The following is a 20,331-nucleotide window of genomic DNA, read 5'->3' on the forward strand; positions in this document are numbered from 1 at the left end:
AATTTATTGTCAATTCTTTAAACATGCTATTGATACTCTAAAAGCCAAAGGCTGTATGAAAAGAATGGCCCCTCATCCAAGCATACCCTGGATGTGATGGATGATGGACATTCTTGGAGTACAGCCTGAGTCTGAAGAGTATCAACTTTCCCACCATGTGAGAATGCATGGATTAGTACATCACTTATTATATCCGCCTCTTTTTAGGTCACCTGAGTCACTCAGGTGACCTATTGTTTTCTGTTCGTCATGAGAGTGTGTGTCGTGCGGGTGTGCATCGTTTGTAACTTTTCACATTTTCGACTTCTTCTCAAGAACCACTGGGCCAATTTCATCCAAACTTGCCACAAAGTATCCTTGGGTAACAGTGATTCAAGTTTGTTCAAAGAAGGGCCAAGCCTTTTTCCAAGGGGAGATGATAAAGAATTAGTGAAAAATTAATGGCATCTTCTAAAAATCTTCTTCTCAAGAACCACTGGGCCAAGAAAGATGAAACTTATGTGCAAAGATCCTTAGATAATGTAGATTCAAGTTTGTTCACATCATTACCCCCAGGGGCTAGGGTGGGGTCACAATGGACGATCTAAGTTTTACATAGGAATACATAGGAAAAATCTTCTTCTCCTAAACCATTGGGCCAAGAAAGATGAAACTTAAGTGCAAACATTCTCAGGTAGTGTAGATTCAATTTTATTCAAATCATGATCCCCCGGGGGTAGGGTGGGGCCACAATGGACGATCAAAATTTTACATAGGAATACATAGGAAAATTCTTTTAAAATCTTCTTCTCCAGAACCACTGGGCCAAGAAAGATGAAACTTATTTGCAAACATCCTCAGGTAGTGTAGATTCAAGTTTGTTCAAATCATGACCCCCTGTGGTAGGGTGGGGCCACAATGAATGATCAAAATTTTACATGGAAATAAATTGGAAAAATCTTATTATCCAGAACTACTCGGCCAAGAAAAATGAAACTTAGGTGGAAACATCTTCAGGTAGTGTAGATTCGAGTCAATTTTTTTAAATCATGATCCCTGGGGTAGGGTAGTGCCACAATGGACAATGAAAGTTTTACATTTGAATACGTAGAAAAAATCTTCAAAAAATTCTTTTCTCAAAAACAGCAAAACTCTGATTGGTTATATTAACATGGAAGCATCCTCAGATAGTAACGTCCCTACGCTCCTTATATACATGTAGCACCAAGTCAAAAGTATCCAATAGTAAACCTCTAGCATGCTGGAATAGGCGATAGGTATTTATGCTGGTGATGTCACATGGGTTTTAATTTCTTTGAATAGCAAGCCCGCATGTTATTGGTCAAGAAATATGCTATTGATACTCTTCAGCCTCAGGCTGTACTCCAAGAATGTCCCTCATCTATCACATCCAGGGTATGCTTGGATGAGGGGCCCATTAATCGACCTCAATCTACACTATGTGGAAATGCTTTCAAATTGATTTGACTAATGTATCATTGTTAGCTCATCTGAGCCGAAGGCTCAAGTGAGCTTTTCTGATTGAAATTTGTCCATTGTCGTTGTTGTTGTAAACTTTTCACATTTTCATCTTCTTCTCAGAACAACTGGACCAATTTCAACCAAACTTGCCACAAAGTATCCTTGGGTAAAGAGGATTCAAGTTTGTTCAAATGAAGGGCCTCGCCTTCTTCCAAGGGGAGATAATTATGATTTTGTGAAAAATAAATGGCATCATTTAAAAATCTCCTGAAGAACCACTGTGCTTGAAAGTAGGAAACTTATGTGGAGGTAGTGTAGATTCAAATTTGTTCAACTCATGACCCCGGGGGTAGGGTGGGGCCACAATGGCCGATCAAAGTTTTACGGAGGAATATATAAGAATAATCTTTAAATATCCTCTTCTCAAGAACAACAAAGCCATGGTTGGGCATATTTATATGGAAGCATCCTGGGGTAGTGTAGATTCAAGTTTGTTCAAATCATGAGCCCTAGGGATAGGGTGGGGCTGCAATGGGTGATCAAAGTGTTACTTAGGAATACATTGGGAAAACCTTTAAAAATCCTCTTCTCAAGAACAGCAAAGCCATGGTTGGGCATATTTATATGGAAGAATCCTGGGGGTAATGTAGATTCAAGTTTTTTTCAAATCATGAACCCTAGGGATAGGGTGGGGCTGCAATGGGTGATCAAAGTTTTACATAGCAACACATAGGAAAAATCTTTAAAAATCTTTTTCTCGAGAACGGAAAGGTTGTGAATGATCATATTAATTTGGAAGCATCCTAGGGTAGTGTAGATTCAAGCTTGTTCAAATCATGACCCCTGGGGGTAGGTTGGGGCCAAAATGGGCAATAAAAGTTTTACATAGTAAAAATCTTTAAAAATCATCACAAGAACAACAAAGGATGAATGGTCAAAATATATATAAAAGCATCTTCAGTTAATGTAGTTTTAAATTTGTTCAAATCAATGACCCCCCAGGAGAAAAGAGGGGCCATAACAGGGGATCATAGATATACAATGGAATATAAAGGATATATCAATAAAAATTTTCATCTTAAGAACAGCAAAGCCATTATGTGTCATATTAATTCAAAGGCATCCTTAGAAAGTTTGGATTCAAGCTTATTCAAATCATACCAACCCCCTTCCCCCCAACCACTTTTATATTTAACCTTTTCAGAACTGAACCGATTTCTTCTTTTTCCTAGCCAAAGTGCTCAGGTGAGTGATATTGCCCTTGGGCCTCTTTTTTGTCACAAGTCATCTACATATTGACAGTATTTTCACATTGTGACGTCACAAACATGGAGTAAAACTGTCCCGTTCGGATGCTGATGTCGCTTTTTTTGTCAATTTTTGAAACATACTTCTTGCGGTTTTTGCTTAATATTCTCACTGTCTATTAAGAAAGCGATAATAAACATATCAGAAAATGAAGACAGCCACTTTATTTGCGACACATTTAATTTTTATTAAGCTTTGACTTGTTTTATAAAGAAAATAATCATTTTAATCAGAACACTTTATTTAAAAGTTTATGGCATTTTAACCCTGGTCCGTGCTCACTATCGTTGACCTTTAATGACCGCGATTTTTACAAAAATATTAAGTTCAAACAATTAAAACCAAACTATTCTGACTTGGATTTTCATAACATATATTTTGGTATACAGTAAGTATATCTTGAACCACTCATTTTGACAAAAATGCCATTGTCCACGATTTTTTTGGACAAGCCTCGTACTGTATGTTTGCCGAATATCATTCTGGTCTGAATTATGGTTTTGTAAATATAGAGATAGTTTGCAAACTTTTTGATCACCCCTTGTATGTCGACATGATATATCCCAGTGAGCTTTAAATAAAAGATACGACAGTCTGACATATCTCATATTTGGGTATTTTGCTAGAAAAAGACAGTGGTAATCTAACAACAAAGCTTTATGATAAACGTGATGACTTAAACTTTTCAGTCATCAACTTCCCTGACTTATGTAGCAATATGCCCTTATCACCTGCATATGGGTTTATGTCTCCCAGTTGATTTGATATGCAAGAGCATGCTCTACATATGAACAATTTCTAAAACGAGGTAAGTTATTGACAAACAAGTTGATGAAATGAGAATATCAATGACCTTGTCGGAAAATACAATCTATCATTAAGTAATATATGACTGATGTTTTCCATACTAATTGTTAGGCCATTATTTACACACGGAATTGTTTACAGATCTTTCCCTTATTTACCAATCATGACAAGGAACATGTGGTGGGTGTGACCTGTCAGCAGGGGATCCTCACTCCATCATGGCACCTGATCCCACCTCTGATGTTTTTGGAGGTCCATGTTTGCTCTGCTCCTGATTTGTATTGTTTTAATGGACTTTGAGCTTGAATACTGTTTGTTATCTCCATATTTTTTAAAAATCTCTTCCCATTGGTAATAAGCAGACAAACTAATTGCATGGTTATGATGAACAAGGGTTCCTTTCCAAAATATGAATTTCATGGGTCATGTGTTTTCATGTTAGGAAGGTTTCCATCTATTTTATAGTGCAGTGCATTATTTCTTTGAAAATTATCTTCTCTGCTGCTGGGTTCTGTATAGGGGATAAATTTGGTTGGTTGTAATTTTCATGTTTTTCTCTCCTTTCACATTAAGGCAGTATGATGAATATGGGGAGTTTTTATGAATAAAGTTACCTCCCTTTTTCTGCTTTCACCAATTAAAAGTATAGCTGGCCAGTAGACAATTTGCTGTTAAAAAGTAAAATGGTGTCTTTCAGCAGGATGTGTTCACTACATAAACTGTATAAAATTAAAATAAAGGTAGATTTGTTAAACAATAATAGGTTAAAGTAAGTAATTGGATATGTATAAATTTAATAACTTTCGTTGTTTTTAAGGTCTGGTGACACGTTGCCCAAATATCTGTTTTGTATCTCTTCAAAATATACAACAAATTTATCATAATTATCATTATTTTGTGAATTTTAAACTATTTTCAAAATGAAAAAGTAGATATATAAAGACACCAAAAAAAAAAAAACAATCATGAAATGATAAATAAGTAGAGTTAAAGACATTTACAGTAATAAGAATCTTTCATTTAATTTCAGAATTTTGAGTTTCAAGAGAAACTGAAGTATATGACACAAATCAAAAGGATATGGGCTGGTTCAGTAAGTATGGAGGATTGTTTGTTTGTTTTTTAAATCCCTTGTGAGAAATTTTTTGCTCATATGAGATGTCACAATATACCAGTGAAGGGATTCAAATTTAGACCTTTACTGGACACCAAGGATCATTCAGCAGTGAGAGTTCTTTTTATTTTGCCAATGCCTACCATGACACAAGACCTCAGTTTTTAGGTCACCTGAGTCACTCAGGTGACCTATTGCTATCTGTTTTTGTCCGTCGGCGTGCGACATGCGTTAACATTTGAACATTTTAGCTTCTTCTCTGAAACTGCTCAACCAATTTTAACCAAATTTGGCATATAGCATCTATGGGTGAAGGGGAACAAAAATTGTGAATTTCATGATCCCTGCCCCCCTGGGGCCTGAGGGGTGGGGCTAAAACCACCAAAATTAATGCAATCTTTAAAAATCTTCTTCTTTACTCATGGACATCAAGCAGTCAAACTGTTGGCATGATTGTAATAAGCATTGACCCCTCTACCAAAATTGTGAAATTCATGGCCCCAGGGTCAGGGGTTCTGGTGCTAGGGAGGGGTTATATAGATTATATAGTGAAAATGCATTACTTCTTTGAAAATCTTCTTCTCTGCTCCTGGGTATTATTCAAACAAACCAAGTACATTGTTATGATGAGCAATGATGCCTCTTCCAAAATTGTGAAATTCATGGCCCCGGGGACAGGAGTTCTGGTGCTAGGGCGGGGCTATATAGATCCTGTAGTGAAGGTGAATTATTTCTTTGAAAATCTTCTTCTCTGCCCCTGGGTATTGTTTAAACAAACTAAGTACATTGTTATGATAGGCAAGGATGCCTCTTCCAAAATTGTGAATTTTATGACCCAAGATTTAAGGGTTCTGGTGGTGGGGGGAGGGGGGGGGGGGCTTCTATTGATTATAAAGTGAAAAAGCAAAATTTATTTGAAAATATTCCTTTCTGCTTCTGGTTAAAAAAGCAATGAAGCTAAGTGTATAGTTATGATGAGCAAGAGTGCTTCTTCCAGAGTAGTGAATTTCATGACCCCTGGGTCAGATGTGCTGGTGTGAGGGTGGGGCTCTTGATAATATAGTAAAAATGCATTAATTCTATTAAATAATCCTGTTTGCTCCTTGGTGTTAAGCAGATAAACAAAGTGATTACTTTTGATGAGCAAACTTATGGTCCCAGGGTCAGAAGCTCTGATGTTGGGGGGGGGGGGGGGGCTCTATTGATAATATGGTGAATCTGTAGTAAAAATGCATTATTTCTTTAAAAATCTTCTCTGCAACTGGGCATATCAGAGGCAAAAGAGTAAATGTTTTAATAAGGAAGATTATTTTTATCAGATTTTTGAACATCTGGACCATTTGGTCAAATGTTCTGGTTCTGGCCAGGGCTCTATTATTTTGTATTCTACTGAGAGGAGTTATTCCCCTTTGCCATTTACTTTTGATAATTTATCACTGTAAATAATGTACTTGAAAGGTAAATAGAATAAGATAATTATGCAAAAACTTTTATTGTATAATACAAAAAGTACTTTCATAGTTTTAATGATCAGATAGACTTGTAAGTAGTAGATAAATAAAAATGAGACAAAAATAACTTGTCTTATTAAATGTTCATCAAAGACCAAGAGAGGCCAATGTAAGAAATTTCAACAAAGGATTAAAATAGTACAGAAGCATTGATAATTTGTTAATATACTGTATGGTGATAGTGATAAATGGGGATCAGATTTATAGAACATAATTTATAAACTGTTAATGAATATTAAGACCAATTATTTTGTTGATCATGATCACCCTATTTTTCTTACTTTTTGGCAACAAAGTTTCACCTTTCAGTTCATTTTATACTCTATGCATCCTTTAAATTGTTGTATCATACTCAGGTGACCGTTAAGGCCCTTGGGCCTCTTGTTAACTCACCTGAGCCGAGGACTCAAGTGAGCTTTTTTAATCACATTTTGACTGACGTCTGTCTGTCTGTTCATCTGTTTGTCTTGTCTATAAACTTTTCACATTTTCGATTTCTTCTCAAGATCAAACCACTGGCCCAGTTTCAACCAAACTTGCCACAAAGTATACCTGGGTAAAGTTGATTCAATTTTGTTTAATAGAAGGTTTATGGCCATGCTTCTTCAATGGGGAGATAATTATGAATCATTGAAAAACTACTGGCATCTTTAAAAAAATTTTCTTCTCAAACTCCATTGGTCCAAAAAATATGAAACTTATGTACAAGCATCCTCAAGTAGAATATATTAAAGTTTGTTCAGTCAAGACCTCCTGGTGTAGGGAGGGGCTACAATGGCCGATCAAAATTTTACTTAGGAAATCTTGAAAAATTTTCTTCTCAAGAACAGCAAAGCTTTGATTGGTCATTTTTATATGGAAGCATCCTTAGGTGGTGTAGATTCAAAGAACTATAGATATCTATATGGTTTGGGCTATTTTTGGCCCCCATTCAGAATATGTTTATTTTTACCATGGGGAGAGATAAGGCAAGTGTGTTACTAAAAAAATATATTTTACCGTAAAGTCGCTTGTATTGGCCACACTTTTTTCCTTGAGAAAATTGTGTAAAATTAGGGATGCGCTTAATACATCGGAACAAAATACAATCCCCTTTTTTCCAGGTCACTTTCTCAGTGCCGAGGACCATTTTCCCAATCCATTTGAATTGATTACTCTTTGTAACCACTTAGTCAAAGTTTAGTACTATTACTCTAATTTCAGAGTCATATACGTCAGCCCTACCTGTTGTAGTCATATACATCTACCCTACCTGTTGAAAAAAAGATAATCGTTTCATAAATGAAATCATAATGAAAAAGGATCTTTGTTTTTGTTTTATTTCAATTGCGTATTCAGCCATTTTGAACTACCGTCGCTTATATGCAAGAACTGCATGTCGCTTAAGACATAGATATATTAATACCTATAAATGAGTCAACAATTATAATCTTTGTGATATATTCTGAATTATCCTTAAATAAGGTCGTCCGTCTCCAACGGAAGACCTTATTGTTTTCTTTCGGTTTCTTTTTCCCTATTATTTCTATTATTATTTTTTTTTTCTTACCCATTTTGTGCACGCGAGTTCTCAGAAATGGCTCAGTCAATTTTCACGAAACTTTCAGATCTGATAGATATTGATTTGAACCTTATTGGAAATTTTTTATATTGATGACGTCACTTCCAGTCGTGAGATATGGAAAATGATCTGATTTTCAGAGGGTCGGCTTGTCCTGGTAATCACTCCAAAACAACTTCAGATATTGAGTTGAGATTCTCAGTGAAGGTAGAGGAGGGATTGTAGATGTGCTTTTTTGCGTCCATATCTTTCCAGCGCAAAAGGCGCCAAAGTTTGCCTGTGCTTGAAAAATAGGCTTACAAGCATCTCACATAATTTGACAAGTTTTCTATCAAATCTTTATACCTGTAAATATTTTGTTAAAACATATATAACAAAAGTTGTGCAGAATGATAAGTGCTTTCATTTGATATCAAGAAAAAGGGACTGACCCCTCAAATCAGGGGCTCAGAGGGGCCAAAAGTTTTTCATGTATAACTCTTGAACGATTAATATTTTGTTATACATTACTGAAACAAAAATGTTTATCTTTACGATTTGCAACTCTGTATTGTAAAACTGTGATTATATATTACGTAATAAAGGGCAACAAGGGGCCAGAATATTAAATCTTTGAAGCTTAATATCTCAAAAAGAGAGAATATTTTGATAAGCAATATTGAATAAAAGATGTTCAGATTTATGTTTTAAACAATATTCACCATTTCAATTTAAGCAAAACAGCCCCATTAAGGACTTAAAGGGCTGGCCCCTAAATATTTCTATTTAGCATATCTCTAAAATGAAAAGAAATTGCTGAATAATTCTTGAACAAAAAGTCTTTAAAATCACAAGACCTTTTATTTGATATCAAGAAAAAGGGGCTGGCCCCTTAAATTAGGGACCAGAGGGTCTAAAAGTCTTTCATCTGTAACTCTTTAACAATCAATATTTTGTTATAAATTACTAAAGCAAAATGTTTATCTTCACGATTTGCAACTATACATTTTGAAACTGGAATCATTAATTACGTAATAAGGGCCCATTATGGGCCAGAATTCTAAATCTTTGAAGCTTGATATCTAGAAGAGGGGAAAAATTTTGATAAGCAACATTGAACAAAAGATGGTCAGAATAATGTTCTAAATACTATTCATTCTTCCATTATTTGTAAAATGGCCCCATTAAGGACTTGAAGGGTTTGGCCCCTAAATATTTCCATTCTACATAGTTCGAAAATGAAAAGAAACTTTTGAATGATTCTTGAAGAAAATATCTTTCATTTGATATGAAGAAAAAGGGGCTGACCCCTTCAAATTAGGGACCCAGAGGGGCCAAAAGTCTTTCATCTGTAACTCTTTAAGGATAAATATTTTGTTATAAACTACTGAAACAAAAATGTTTTTCTTTACGATTTGCAACTGTATATTGTTAAACTCTGATTATATATTACGTAATGAGGGGGCATAAGGGAACCAGAATGTTAAATGTTTTACTCTTTTTATCTCTCGAAAAGGGAAAACATTTTGGTAAGCATTATTGAACAAAAGATGTTCAAGATAATGTTATATACAGAACATATATATAACAGAATGAAATCTAAAAAGGGAAATTTTTATATCATTATCATAATTACGTAATTATATTATTATTTAACGAATATCTTTGTAAAAATCACACCTCATCTTATCAAAAAATTAGACAGAAGACTTACTCGTTGCTCGCAACGAGATCTCATCTAGTTCTGTATCTTATTTTTATTTTTTTTAAATTTCAGATATGCAATTAGAGGTGCAAATCGTTAGGGATTCTATTGTCGTGTCATTGCTATATATAACTTCAGTCTATGTTGTCATGTAGGACATGACCATTGTTTATTTAACAATTATCACCTCAACACCTACATTGAAAGCAACACGTTTTTTAAAAGAATTTATTAAAACACATTTACGTTGGAAGCACATATAAAAAACATATTTGTAAAATACAATCAAGCACATTCAAGAAAATATTCATAAGACATAAATATTAAAATGTTGTAGCACGTCACAATGGTCACAACACTGATTGTTCATTGCACTAGCTAACTAAAATAATTAGGGCCCACTCTGCAGGTGCCCTTTAGTGATCAGTCCATCCGTCCTTCCTTCCGTCTGTCCGTCCGAGATCTCTTGTCTGGAGCATATCTTCTCTCTCCTTGGCCCAATCTGGCTCATACTTCACCCACAGAGTGTCTTTGGGTAAAGGGTGTTCAGTGACCTTGAACATGTTTCTAGGTCTAAGGTTGAGGTTATAGCAGAATTATATGAAAAATCCTTGTCCGGAGCATATCTTCTCTCCTCTTGGTCCAATGTGGCTCATACTTCACTCACAGAGTGCCACTGGTCAATGCATTTGCAGTGACCTTGAACAAAGTTTCTCAGTCAAGGGTTAAGGTCAAAAATAGCCTCTCTGTTTAAATTCTTGTCAGGAGCATATTTTCTCTCTCCTAGGCCCAATCTGGCTCAAACTTCGCCCACAGAGTGCCTTTGGGTAAAGGATATGCAATGACCTTGAACCATGTTTCTAGGTCTAAGGTTAAGGTCATAGCAGAATTATATGAAAAATCCTTGTCTGGAGCATATCTTCTTTCCCCTTGGTCCAATGTGGCTCATACTTCACTCACAGAGTGCCACTGGTCAATGGATGTGCAGTGACCTTGAACGAAGTTTCTAGGTCAAGGGTTAAGGTAAAAAATAGCCTCTCTGTTTAAAATCTTTGTTCGGTACATAATTTCTTTCCCTTAAGTCCAGTCAGCCTCAAACTTTACGAATTGACTTAGGGTACAGAACATTTGTGATTTTCCTTCCATATTTTGATAGAGGATATGCAACAATTTTCATAGAGGATATGCAACATTCGTGATTTTTGTGCCGTTTTTTGATAGAGGGTATGGAGCACTTGTGATTTTCATGTCATTTTTTATTATAACAAGGATGACATAGAAGCCCTTTAGACTCAAACAACACATCCCTAAATAGTACACAAATGTTCCTCTTCAAAGTAAACCCTTTTCAGCTACCTTACTTTTTCATGTTTGTTGCTGAAAGCAGGGCCCTTTGAGATAGCCACCATCTCAATGATATCTAGTTATCAATGGATACAAGAACTGTTTAATTACCCAAAGCCAAACATAATTTTGCTTGGGTATGATTTTTAGCTCTTCTGAGCCAAAGGGTCAAAGAGCTAATGCTATGGCCATTTGTGAAGTGTGTGTAACCTTTTTAGAATATGGGCCATAACTCAAGAACCCCTTGGCCAATTATTGTCAAATTTGTCACAGGGTATCCTTGGTCCAAGGGCTCCCATTTATAATAAAAGAAGGGTTGTGACCCTTAAACAAGGGGAGATAATTAGGAAAATAGAAACAAAAGTACTGGTTGCTTAAAAATCTTCTTCTCAAGAACCACTGGGCAGATAACACCAAACTTGCACAGAAGGATGAGGATATGTTGTAGATCAAAAATTGTTCAAGGCATCACCCTGGGGCAAAGGGCATCATCTCAAGGTCACTTCAAAGTTGAACAAAAATTACATTTTATTAAAATGTTGATATTTTGCTTACTATAAGGACTAGGATCATCAAATCTTGTCAGTTGATGCATCTAAGGACCTCATATCATATTGACTCAAAAGTAGGTCACAGTGACCTACTTTTTAAATTTTGCGGCCATTCTTTTCTCAAAATGATTTAGAGGCATATTTCAAACAATTTAAGGCCTATGATCATCAAACTTTGTCAGTTGATACATCTTGGGTCCTCGAAGTACGTCAACTAAAAAGTAGGTCACCTTGACCTACTTTTGGAATTTTATGGCTTATCTTTTTCAAAACAATTAAGGTTGTTAATTCAAATACTGAGAGGTTTAGAATCATTAAATCTTGTAAGATGATGCATCTTGGGGCCATAATAGATATTTATGAAAAAGTAAGTCACAGTGACCTACTTTGTGAACTTTGCAGGCATTCGATTTCAAAGTGTTTTAGAGGCATAATTTGGACATTTTAAGGCCTATGATAATAAAACTTTGTAAGTTGATGCATCTTGGGTCCTCAAAAAAGGTCAACTGAAAAGTAGGTCACCATGACCTACTTTTGAAATTTTACATCTATTTTAAATATATAGGGTTAGAATCATCAAAATTTGTCAGTTGATGTATCTTGGGTCCTCGGGAGTAGGTTGACTGAAAAGTAGGTCACCATGACCTACTTTTCAATTTATACTTTGTCAGTTGATGCCTCTTGGGTCGACTGAAAAGTAGGTCACCGTGACCTACTTTTGAAAATTTATGGCTTTAATTAAATATTTCAGGTACTAATTGGCTTAGAATTGTCAAACTTTGTCATTTGATGCATCTTGGATCCTTGGAGTATGTCTATGGTAAAGTAGGTCACCATGAACTACTTTTCAATTTATATGACTATAATTAAATATTTTTTTGGTACTAATTGGCTTAGAATCATCAAACTTTGTCAGTTGATGCATCTTGGGTCCTCAAAGTATGTTACCTGAAAAGTAGGTCACTGTGACCCACTTCTGAAATTTTATGGTTATAATTTTAAAAATATTTTAGGTATTAATTGGCTTAGAATCATCAAACTTATTTGATGCATCATGGGTTCTCAGAGAATGAAAAGTGATAAATAGGTAACCATGACCTACTCTCAGGTACTAACTGACTTAGAATCATCTTGGGTCCTCAGAGTGTTTCATCTAAAATGTAGGTCATGATGACCTACTTTTGGAATTTCAAGGCTATATCTAAATACATGTATACAGGATACTTAGAGGCTTCAAATAGAAGTGATAGGTTGTACAGTTTATCAGAAGAGCAATTCAAGGCCTTTGGGCCTCTTGTTTTTTAATTTTTGGAAATTCACTTCCGGTCAGAAGTTATCGCCCTTTAATCAAATTTTTAGTGACCATTTTGTACACACAAAAATGATAAAAGTTAGAGTGCTGAAAATTTCAGTGATAATAGAGGACATGTTTCTGAAAGTGCCTAGCATGGAAGCTTGGTAAAGGTTGAAATTTAGGATAGGAATCAGGAGTGAATTTTCGAGACTTTTTTTAGGTCACCTGAGGCACTGAGTGTGTTAATATTTGAACATTTTTAGCTTCTTCTCTGAAACTACTTAACCAATTTGAACCAAATTTTAGCATATAGCATCTATGGGTGAAGGGGAACAAAAATTGTGAATTTCATGATCCCTGTCCCCCTGGGGCCTAAGGGGTGGGGCTAAAACCACCAAAAATAATGCAATCTTTAAAAATCTTCTTCTTTAATCCTGGACATCAAGCAGTCAAACTGTTGGCATGATTGTAATAAGCATTGAGCCCTCTACCAAAATTGTGAAATTCATGACCCCAAGGTCAGGGGTTCTGGTGCTAGGGTGGGGCTTTATAGATCATGTAGTGAAAATGCATTATTTCTTTGAAAATCTTCTTCTCTGCTCCTGGGTATTAAATAAAGTAACTAAGTACATAGTTATGATGAGCAAGAGTGCCTCTTCCAAAATTGTGAATTTCATGGCCCCAGGATCAGGGGTTCAGGTGTTGGGGGGGGGGCTCTATTGATTATATAGTGAAAATGCATTAGTTCTTTGAAAATCTTCTCTGCTCCTGGGTATTGAATAAAGTAACTAAGTACATAGTTATGATGAGCAAGAGTGCCTCTTCCAAAATTGTGAATTTCATGACCCCAGGGTCAGGGGTTCAGGTGTTAGGGTTGGGCTCTATTTATCATATAGTGTAAATGCATTAAATCTTAGGAAAAGTTTTAATAAGCAAGGGTATAATTACCACATTTTTGAACATCTGGGCTGTTCACATTAGCTCAGTTGGTAGAGCGCTCGCTCTGTGATCGGGAGGTCGTGAGTTCAAATCTCGGCTGCAACTGACCTAAGTCAATAAAAAATGGGTAGCAACAGTTCCTTCGCCATGTGCTCGGCACTTTGAAGTGAAAGTTGCGGGCCCTTCAGATGAGACCTTAAAAACCGAGGCCCCGTGTCACGGCAGGTGTTGGCACGATAAAGATCCCTCACAACTCAATGGCCGTAAGTGCCAAGTAAAGGTCAAAATTTCACCGGTATATGGTGACGTCTCTATATGAATGAAAAATTCTCAAAAGGGACGTAAAACAGCATACAAACAATCAATCAATTGAACATCTGGACCATATGGTCAAGCAATCAGGTCCTGGGCAGGGCTCTATTAATTTTTATTTTACTGAGAGAAGTTATTCCCCTTTTCCATTCATCTTTGATAATTAACCACTGTAAATAACGTATATTTGAAAGGTTAATAGTATAAGAGAATTATGCTAGAATTTTTATTGTATAATACAAAAAGTACTTTCTTAGTTTTAATGATCAAGTAGACCTGTAAATAATAGATAAATAAAAATGAGACAAAAATATCTTATTAAATGTTCTTCAAAGACCAAGAGAGGTAAATGTGAGAGGTTATATTATGGCATTAAAGATAGTACAGAAGTACTAATAGTTTGTTAATAGTCTGCATGGTAATAGTGATGAGAGGGGGACAGATTAGAACTTAATTTATGAGTTGTTACTCAATATTAGACTAATTATTTTGTTGATCCTGATCTTCCTACTTCTATTGCTTTTGGGCAACAAAACTTCATCTATCAGTTGATTTTATACTCTATGATCCTCTCAATTGTTGTATTATACTCAGGTGACCATTCAGGCCATTGGGCCTCTTGTTTTATCAAATCTTCAAAATTATGATTTTCTTAACACATATTGAACAGAAATTGTGTAGAATAAAAGGGCTGACTCATCACATTAGGGGCCAAGAGGGCCAAAAGTCTTCAATTCATAACTTTTTAATGATCAATGTTTTGTTATACATTGGTATGGAAGCATCCTCAAGTAGTTTAAAATTCAAGCCCCCCCCCCCCCCCCCCCCAATGTTTACTTTTCAATACTGAACTATTTGTGCTTTTTCCTAGCCAATGTGCTCAGGTGAGCGATGTGGCCCATGGGCCTCTTTTTTTTATGCTGTTCAATCATGCTGTCATTCTGTCATCATTGACTTTCCATTCATTTATCTCGGCAACAATTGCACACATTCAACTTAAATTTGACATATTGATACGTCATAGGAATATGTGGATCAAGTTTGAATTTGGTCACGGTTGGATGATTTTTGATAGAATTATTCCTCTTGAACTTACAAAAAATAAGAAATTTTCAGTTTCCACTCTCTAACTTTTGTAGGGATGTATGTTTAAGGTTAAAATTGCATGTGCAGGTATTTTACCAGATAATAAAGATCAAATTTGAATTTGGTATCAGTTGAGTTATCAATCTTGAACTTGGAAAAAGTACAAGGGGGGATCTGGTGAAGAACAGTAGGGCAAAAGTTGCTCAGGTGAGTATTGTGGCCCTTGGGCCTCTTGTTGAGTTGGACCACACTAAGTATTACAAGGGGGGAAATCTGGGAAGAACAGCAGGGCAAAACTTACTCAGGTGAGTGTCATGGCCCATGAGCCTCTTGTTGAGTAGTGTGCTAGCAACCTAATAATTACCTAATTTCAGAAACCATGGAGCATGACAGATAAATTCGCAAGATCAATTTCCCTTTTTTAGCTCACCTGAGCCGAAGGCTCAATTGAGCTTTTCTGATTGAAATTTGTCTGTTGTCTGTCGGCATTGTCGTCGTTGGCGTCGTCGTTGTTGTCGTAAACTTTTCACATTTTCATCTTCTCCAGAACCAGGGATAGACATTAACTTTCAGATTTACTTGCCCTTCGGGCAAGTGATCTCAAACTTTGACTTGTCCGAACACAAAATTTGGTTGCCCAAAATAAGGAAAGAACTTCAGAAAAAAAAATTTTATTTCTGTAAATATTATGACAAGAAAAAATGTGACCAAATACACTACCGTCAATTTGGCAAGGTGAGGTACCTGAAAAAATTTTGATGCTGCGTTTGTACATAAATGTATACCACTGTCCCTGTAAATTTAACCTGTTAACACACACTGCCATGAAGCAATAACCCTCCGTTTATTTAAATTCATATTTTTAAAAAATTATTTTCGGTAGGATTCTTTTGTGAATCGTAATTTTCTGAGATAACTGTGAAACAACGCTGAAGGAAGATAGTTGCTACATAACACACATCGATCTTTACCTTGATCAGGATACATCGTGTTACACTTTACTTATATTCTGTAAGTGAATAAATAATCTAATTTCCAAATAAGAAGTTAACAAAAATGTTAGACGAACAGCATATTTACCAGGGAAAAAGAACGGAATAACGAATCCGATTTTCAAATGAAAGGTATAATCCAGAAATGCTGAAAAGGAATTCCGAATACAAAAACAATGTCAGTCAGGTGCCTGGCGGAAATCAAGTCTTCAGTTTATTGTTTTTTTATATAAATTAATGTATATGAAATAAATATGTACATTTCTATGAGGAAAAAATCACTTGCCCAATCGGACAAGTACGTCGCAAGATTCACTTGCCCGAACTGAGAATTTACTTGTCCCGGGCAATCGGACAACCGTTAATGTCGATCCCTGAGAACTACTGGGCCAATTTTAATCAAACTTGGCACAAAGTATCCTTGGGTATAACTGATTCAAGTTTGTTCAAATGAAGGGCCATGCCCCCCTACAAGGGGAGATAATTATGAAATAGCAAAAAATTAATGGTATTATTGAAAAATCTTCTTCTCAAGAACCAATGGGCCAGGAAAGATGAAACTCATGTGGAATTATTGTCATTTAGTGTAGACTCAAGTTTGTTCAAATCATGACCCCCGAGGGTAGGGTGGGGCCACAATGGATGATCAAAGTTTTACATAGCAATTTATAGGAAAAATCTTTTTCTCAAGAACAGCAAAGCTATGATTGGTCATATTTATATGGAAGCATCCTCAGGTGGTGTAGATTCAAGTTTGTACAAATCATGACAACCAAGGGGTAGGATGGGGCCACAATGGACGATCGAAGTTTTATGTAGGAATATATGGGAAAAATCTTCAAAAATCTTTTTCTCAAGAACAGCAAAGCAATGATTGGTAATATTTATAGGGAAGCATCCTCAGGTGGTGTAGATTCAAAATTGTTCAAATCATGACTCCCAGGGGTAGGGTGGGGTCTAACTGGACGATCAAAGTTTAACATAGGTGTATATAGGAAAAATCTTCAAAAATCTTCTTCTCAAGAACAGCAAAGCAATGATTGGTAATATTTATTTGGAAGCATCCTCAGGTGGTGTAGATTCAAAATTGTTCAAATCATGACTCCCAGGGGTAGGGTGGGGTCTAAATGGACCATCAAAGTTTAACATATGTGTATATTGGAAAAATCTTCAAAAATCTTCTTCTCAAGAACAGCAAAGCTGTGATTGGTCATATTTATATGGAAGCATCCTCAGGTGATGTGGGTTCAAGTTCGTTCAAATCATGACCCCTGGGGGTAGGGTGTGGCCACAATGGAAGATTAAAGTTTTAATTAACATAGGAGTATATAGGAAAAATCTTTACAAAGGAGTCTGTAGGAAAAATCTTCAAAAATCTTCTTCTCAAGAACAGCAAACTTATGATTGGTCATATTTATTTGGAAGCATCCTCAGGTGGTGTAGATTCAAGTTTTTTCAAATCATGACCCCCAGGGGTAGGGTGGGGCCACAATGGACAATCAAAGTTTTACGTAGCAATATATAGGAAAAATCTTCTTCTCAAGAACAGCAAAGCTATGATTGGTCATATTTATATGGAAATATCCTCAGGTGATGTGGGTTCAATTTTGTTCAAATCATGACCTCCAGGGGTAGGGTGGGGCCACAATGAAAGTTCAAACTTGTAGAGAAAAAAGTCACAGTTTGTCAAAAAATCATGTAAGCATCCTTAGTTAGTGTAGATTTAATTTTGTTCAAATTATACCCCCCCCCCCACTCCCTTTTAGGGGTAGGTTGAGACTACTTATGCATTTAAGCTTTTCAATACTAAACAGATTTTTCCTCTTTTCCTAGCCACAGTGCTCAGGTGAGCGATGTGGCCCCTGGGCCTCTTGTTTTTTTTGTCCTGAGCACTTTCAGTCACCACTGAAAGTGAATTTTATAAACTGCACTTTCTGTCTTTCAAACTCAAGAAATCACGTTTTGATATTTCTAAACATGCATTTGTGACATCAATTGATAAAAAAAAATGATGTTTTGGTGTACATATGGAATGTCATTGGTTTTTGTCATTTAATGAAATATTTCAAAGTTCTGAAGGTCTGTTTCTTCTGATGATACTGAACAAAAGCTACAGGTACTTTAATATCATCATTTCATTCAATTTTTGTCGCCCGCATACGAAGTGGTTAGAGCATTTGCTCTAGAGTCATGGAGTAAGGAGTTGATCCTTACGTCACGGGTTCAAATCACACTGTGGGACATTGAGACTGGTCCTTCGGATGAGACCGTATAAACCGAGGTCCCATGTCGCAGTAGGTGCTGGCTCCAAAAATATCCCTCACTGCTCAATGGCCCTGAGTGCCGAATATAGGTCAAAATTTGCAGCTCTCCACCAGCAAGTGGTGGCGTCTCTATATGAGTGAAAAATTCTCGAGAGGGACGTTAAACAACAATAAACAAACAAACATTCAATATTTTAGCTCACTGATATGAAAGATCAAGTAAGCTTTTCTGATCACCCGTTGTCCGTCCGTCCGTCCGTCTCTCCATCCGTCTGTAAACTTTTCACATTTTCAACTTCTCAAGAACCACTGGGCCAATTTTAACCAAACTTGGTACAAAGCATCCTCGGGTGAAGGGGAGTTTAAATTGTTAAAATGAAGGGCCACGTCCCCTTCAAAGGGGAGATAATCAAGAAAAGACAAAACTTGGGTGGGGTCATTAAAAAATCTTCTTCTCAAGAACCACTGGGCCAGAAAGGCTGAAACTTATGTGGAAGCATACTGGGGTAGTGTAGATTCTAAATTGTTCAAATCATGACCCCCAGGGGTAGGGCGGGGCCACAATAGGGAATCCAAGGTTTACATTGAATTTGCAGAAAAAAATCTTCTTCTCAAAAACCACACAACCAGAAAGGCTGAAACTTATGTTGTAGCATCCTGGTGTATTGTAGATTCTAAACTGTTCAAATCATAACCCCCCGGGATAGGGCGGGGCCTCAGTAGGGAATCCAAGTTTTACATTGAAATATGCGGAAAAAATCTTTAAAAATCTTCTTCTCAAGAACCAGTAGGCCAGAAAAGCTGAAACTTATGCGGAAGCATCCTGGGGTGGTGTAGAATCTAAATTGTTCAAATAATAACCCCCGGGGGTAGGGCGGGACCACAATAGGGAATCCGAGTTTTGCATTGAAATATGCAGAAATTTTTTTTTCAAAAATCTTCTTCTCAAGAACCAGTGGGCCAGAAAAGCTGAAACTTATGCAGAAGCATCCTGGGGTAGTGTAGAATCTAAATTGTTCAAATCATGACCCCCGGGGGTAGGGCGGGACCACAATAGGGAATCCAAGTTTTACGTTGAAATATGCAGAAAAAAATCTTCTCAAGAACCACATGGCCAGAACGGCTGAAACTTATGTGGAAGCATCCTGGGGTAGTTCAGATTCTAAATTTTTCAAATCATTACCCCAGGGGGTAGGGCAGGGCCACAATAGTGAATCCAAGTTTTACATTGAAGTATGTAGTGAAAATCTTCAAAAATCTTCATCTCAAGAACCACTGGGCCAGAAAAGCTGAAACTTATGTGGAAGCATGTGAAAAGCAACTTATGTGGAAGCTCGGGTTGAAAACGTGAAGGAGGGCTCGGCAAGCCTCGCCCTCCATCACGTTTTCTTACCCTCCCCCAAATATCGCTTATATTTCAAGACAGTAGCCATGTATTTTATATTAATCAAGTTAATTAATCATAAATAAAGCTCTTATGTTACTGTAAACCAACTATTATTCGGGTTAACTTTTATTTGCAATTCGTCAGTAATTTTTGTGACTGAGGAAACATTCTATACAAATACAAAGCAAAATAAATAGTTCGTGGTGATTAATATTCGCGAGTTAAAATAGATTGCAAAAGTGGCAAATATTTCTCACATGCGAATAAAAGTTGGTTTACAGTAATTAATAGTAATTACTGTAAATAAAAAGCTGAACAGTCTTAGATTTAATTACATCTTTAATGAAGCTACGTGCATTCCTCATTTTTCTGGGAGATATGCTCCTTTTGAACTAAGGAGTCTGAGTAAAACGGTGAAAGCAATATGAGCTGCAACTTTGATGTCGGAAATTTTTGTTGCAAAATTGTACTTAACTATTGCAATGACAGAAAAAATAACAGATATAAATTTCTTATGTTCATACTTGCAATGGTAAATCTATTTATAAGCTTTGATTGAAGCAAAATTACATTATTGTCGACCTGTACAATATTGATTTCTTATATAATACTATACATTCCATTGTACAGAAATCTTTCTTCTGAAACATTTTAATACTTTATTTTTATCTAATTGATCATAAAGGCTTAAGTTACTTACAGATTTATCATAAAAG

The 20,331-nt window shown here is 36.2% G+C and overlaps 1 protein-coding gene across 1 annotated transcript in view; it reads left to right on the forward strand.

Annotated features, from left to right (window-relative positions):
- Positions 1–20,331, forward strand: part of LOC133206146 (probable ATP-dependent RNA helicase DHX37) — a 725,850-nt gene that overhangs the window by 597,437 nt on the left and 108,082 nt on the right. Inside the window, exon 19 of the mRNA XM_061342078.1 lies at positions 4,607–4,669. Coding sequence (XP_061198062.1) covers positions 4,607–4,669 — 63 coding nt within the window. The remainder of the gene's footprint in view (positions 1–4,606; positions 4,670–20,331) is intronic.

The sequence above is a fragment of the Saccostrea echinata genome, unplaced genomic scaffold (assembly GCF_033153115.1).
Source record: "Saccostrea echinata isolate AGI-Se365-2 ecotype Australia unplaced genomic scaffold, CSIRO_AGI_Sech_v1 ptg000054l, whole genome shotgun sequence".
NCBI lineage: Eukaryota > Metazoa > Mollusca > Bivalvia > Ostreida > Ostreidae > Saccostrea > Saccostrea echinata.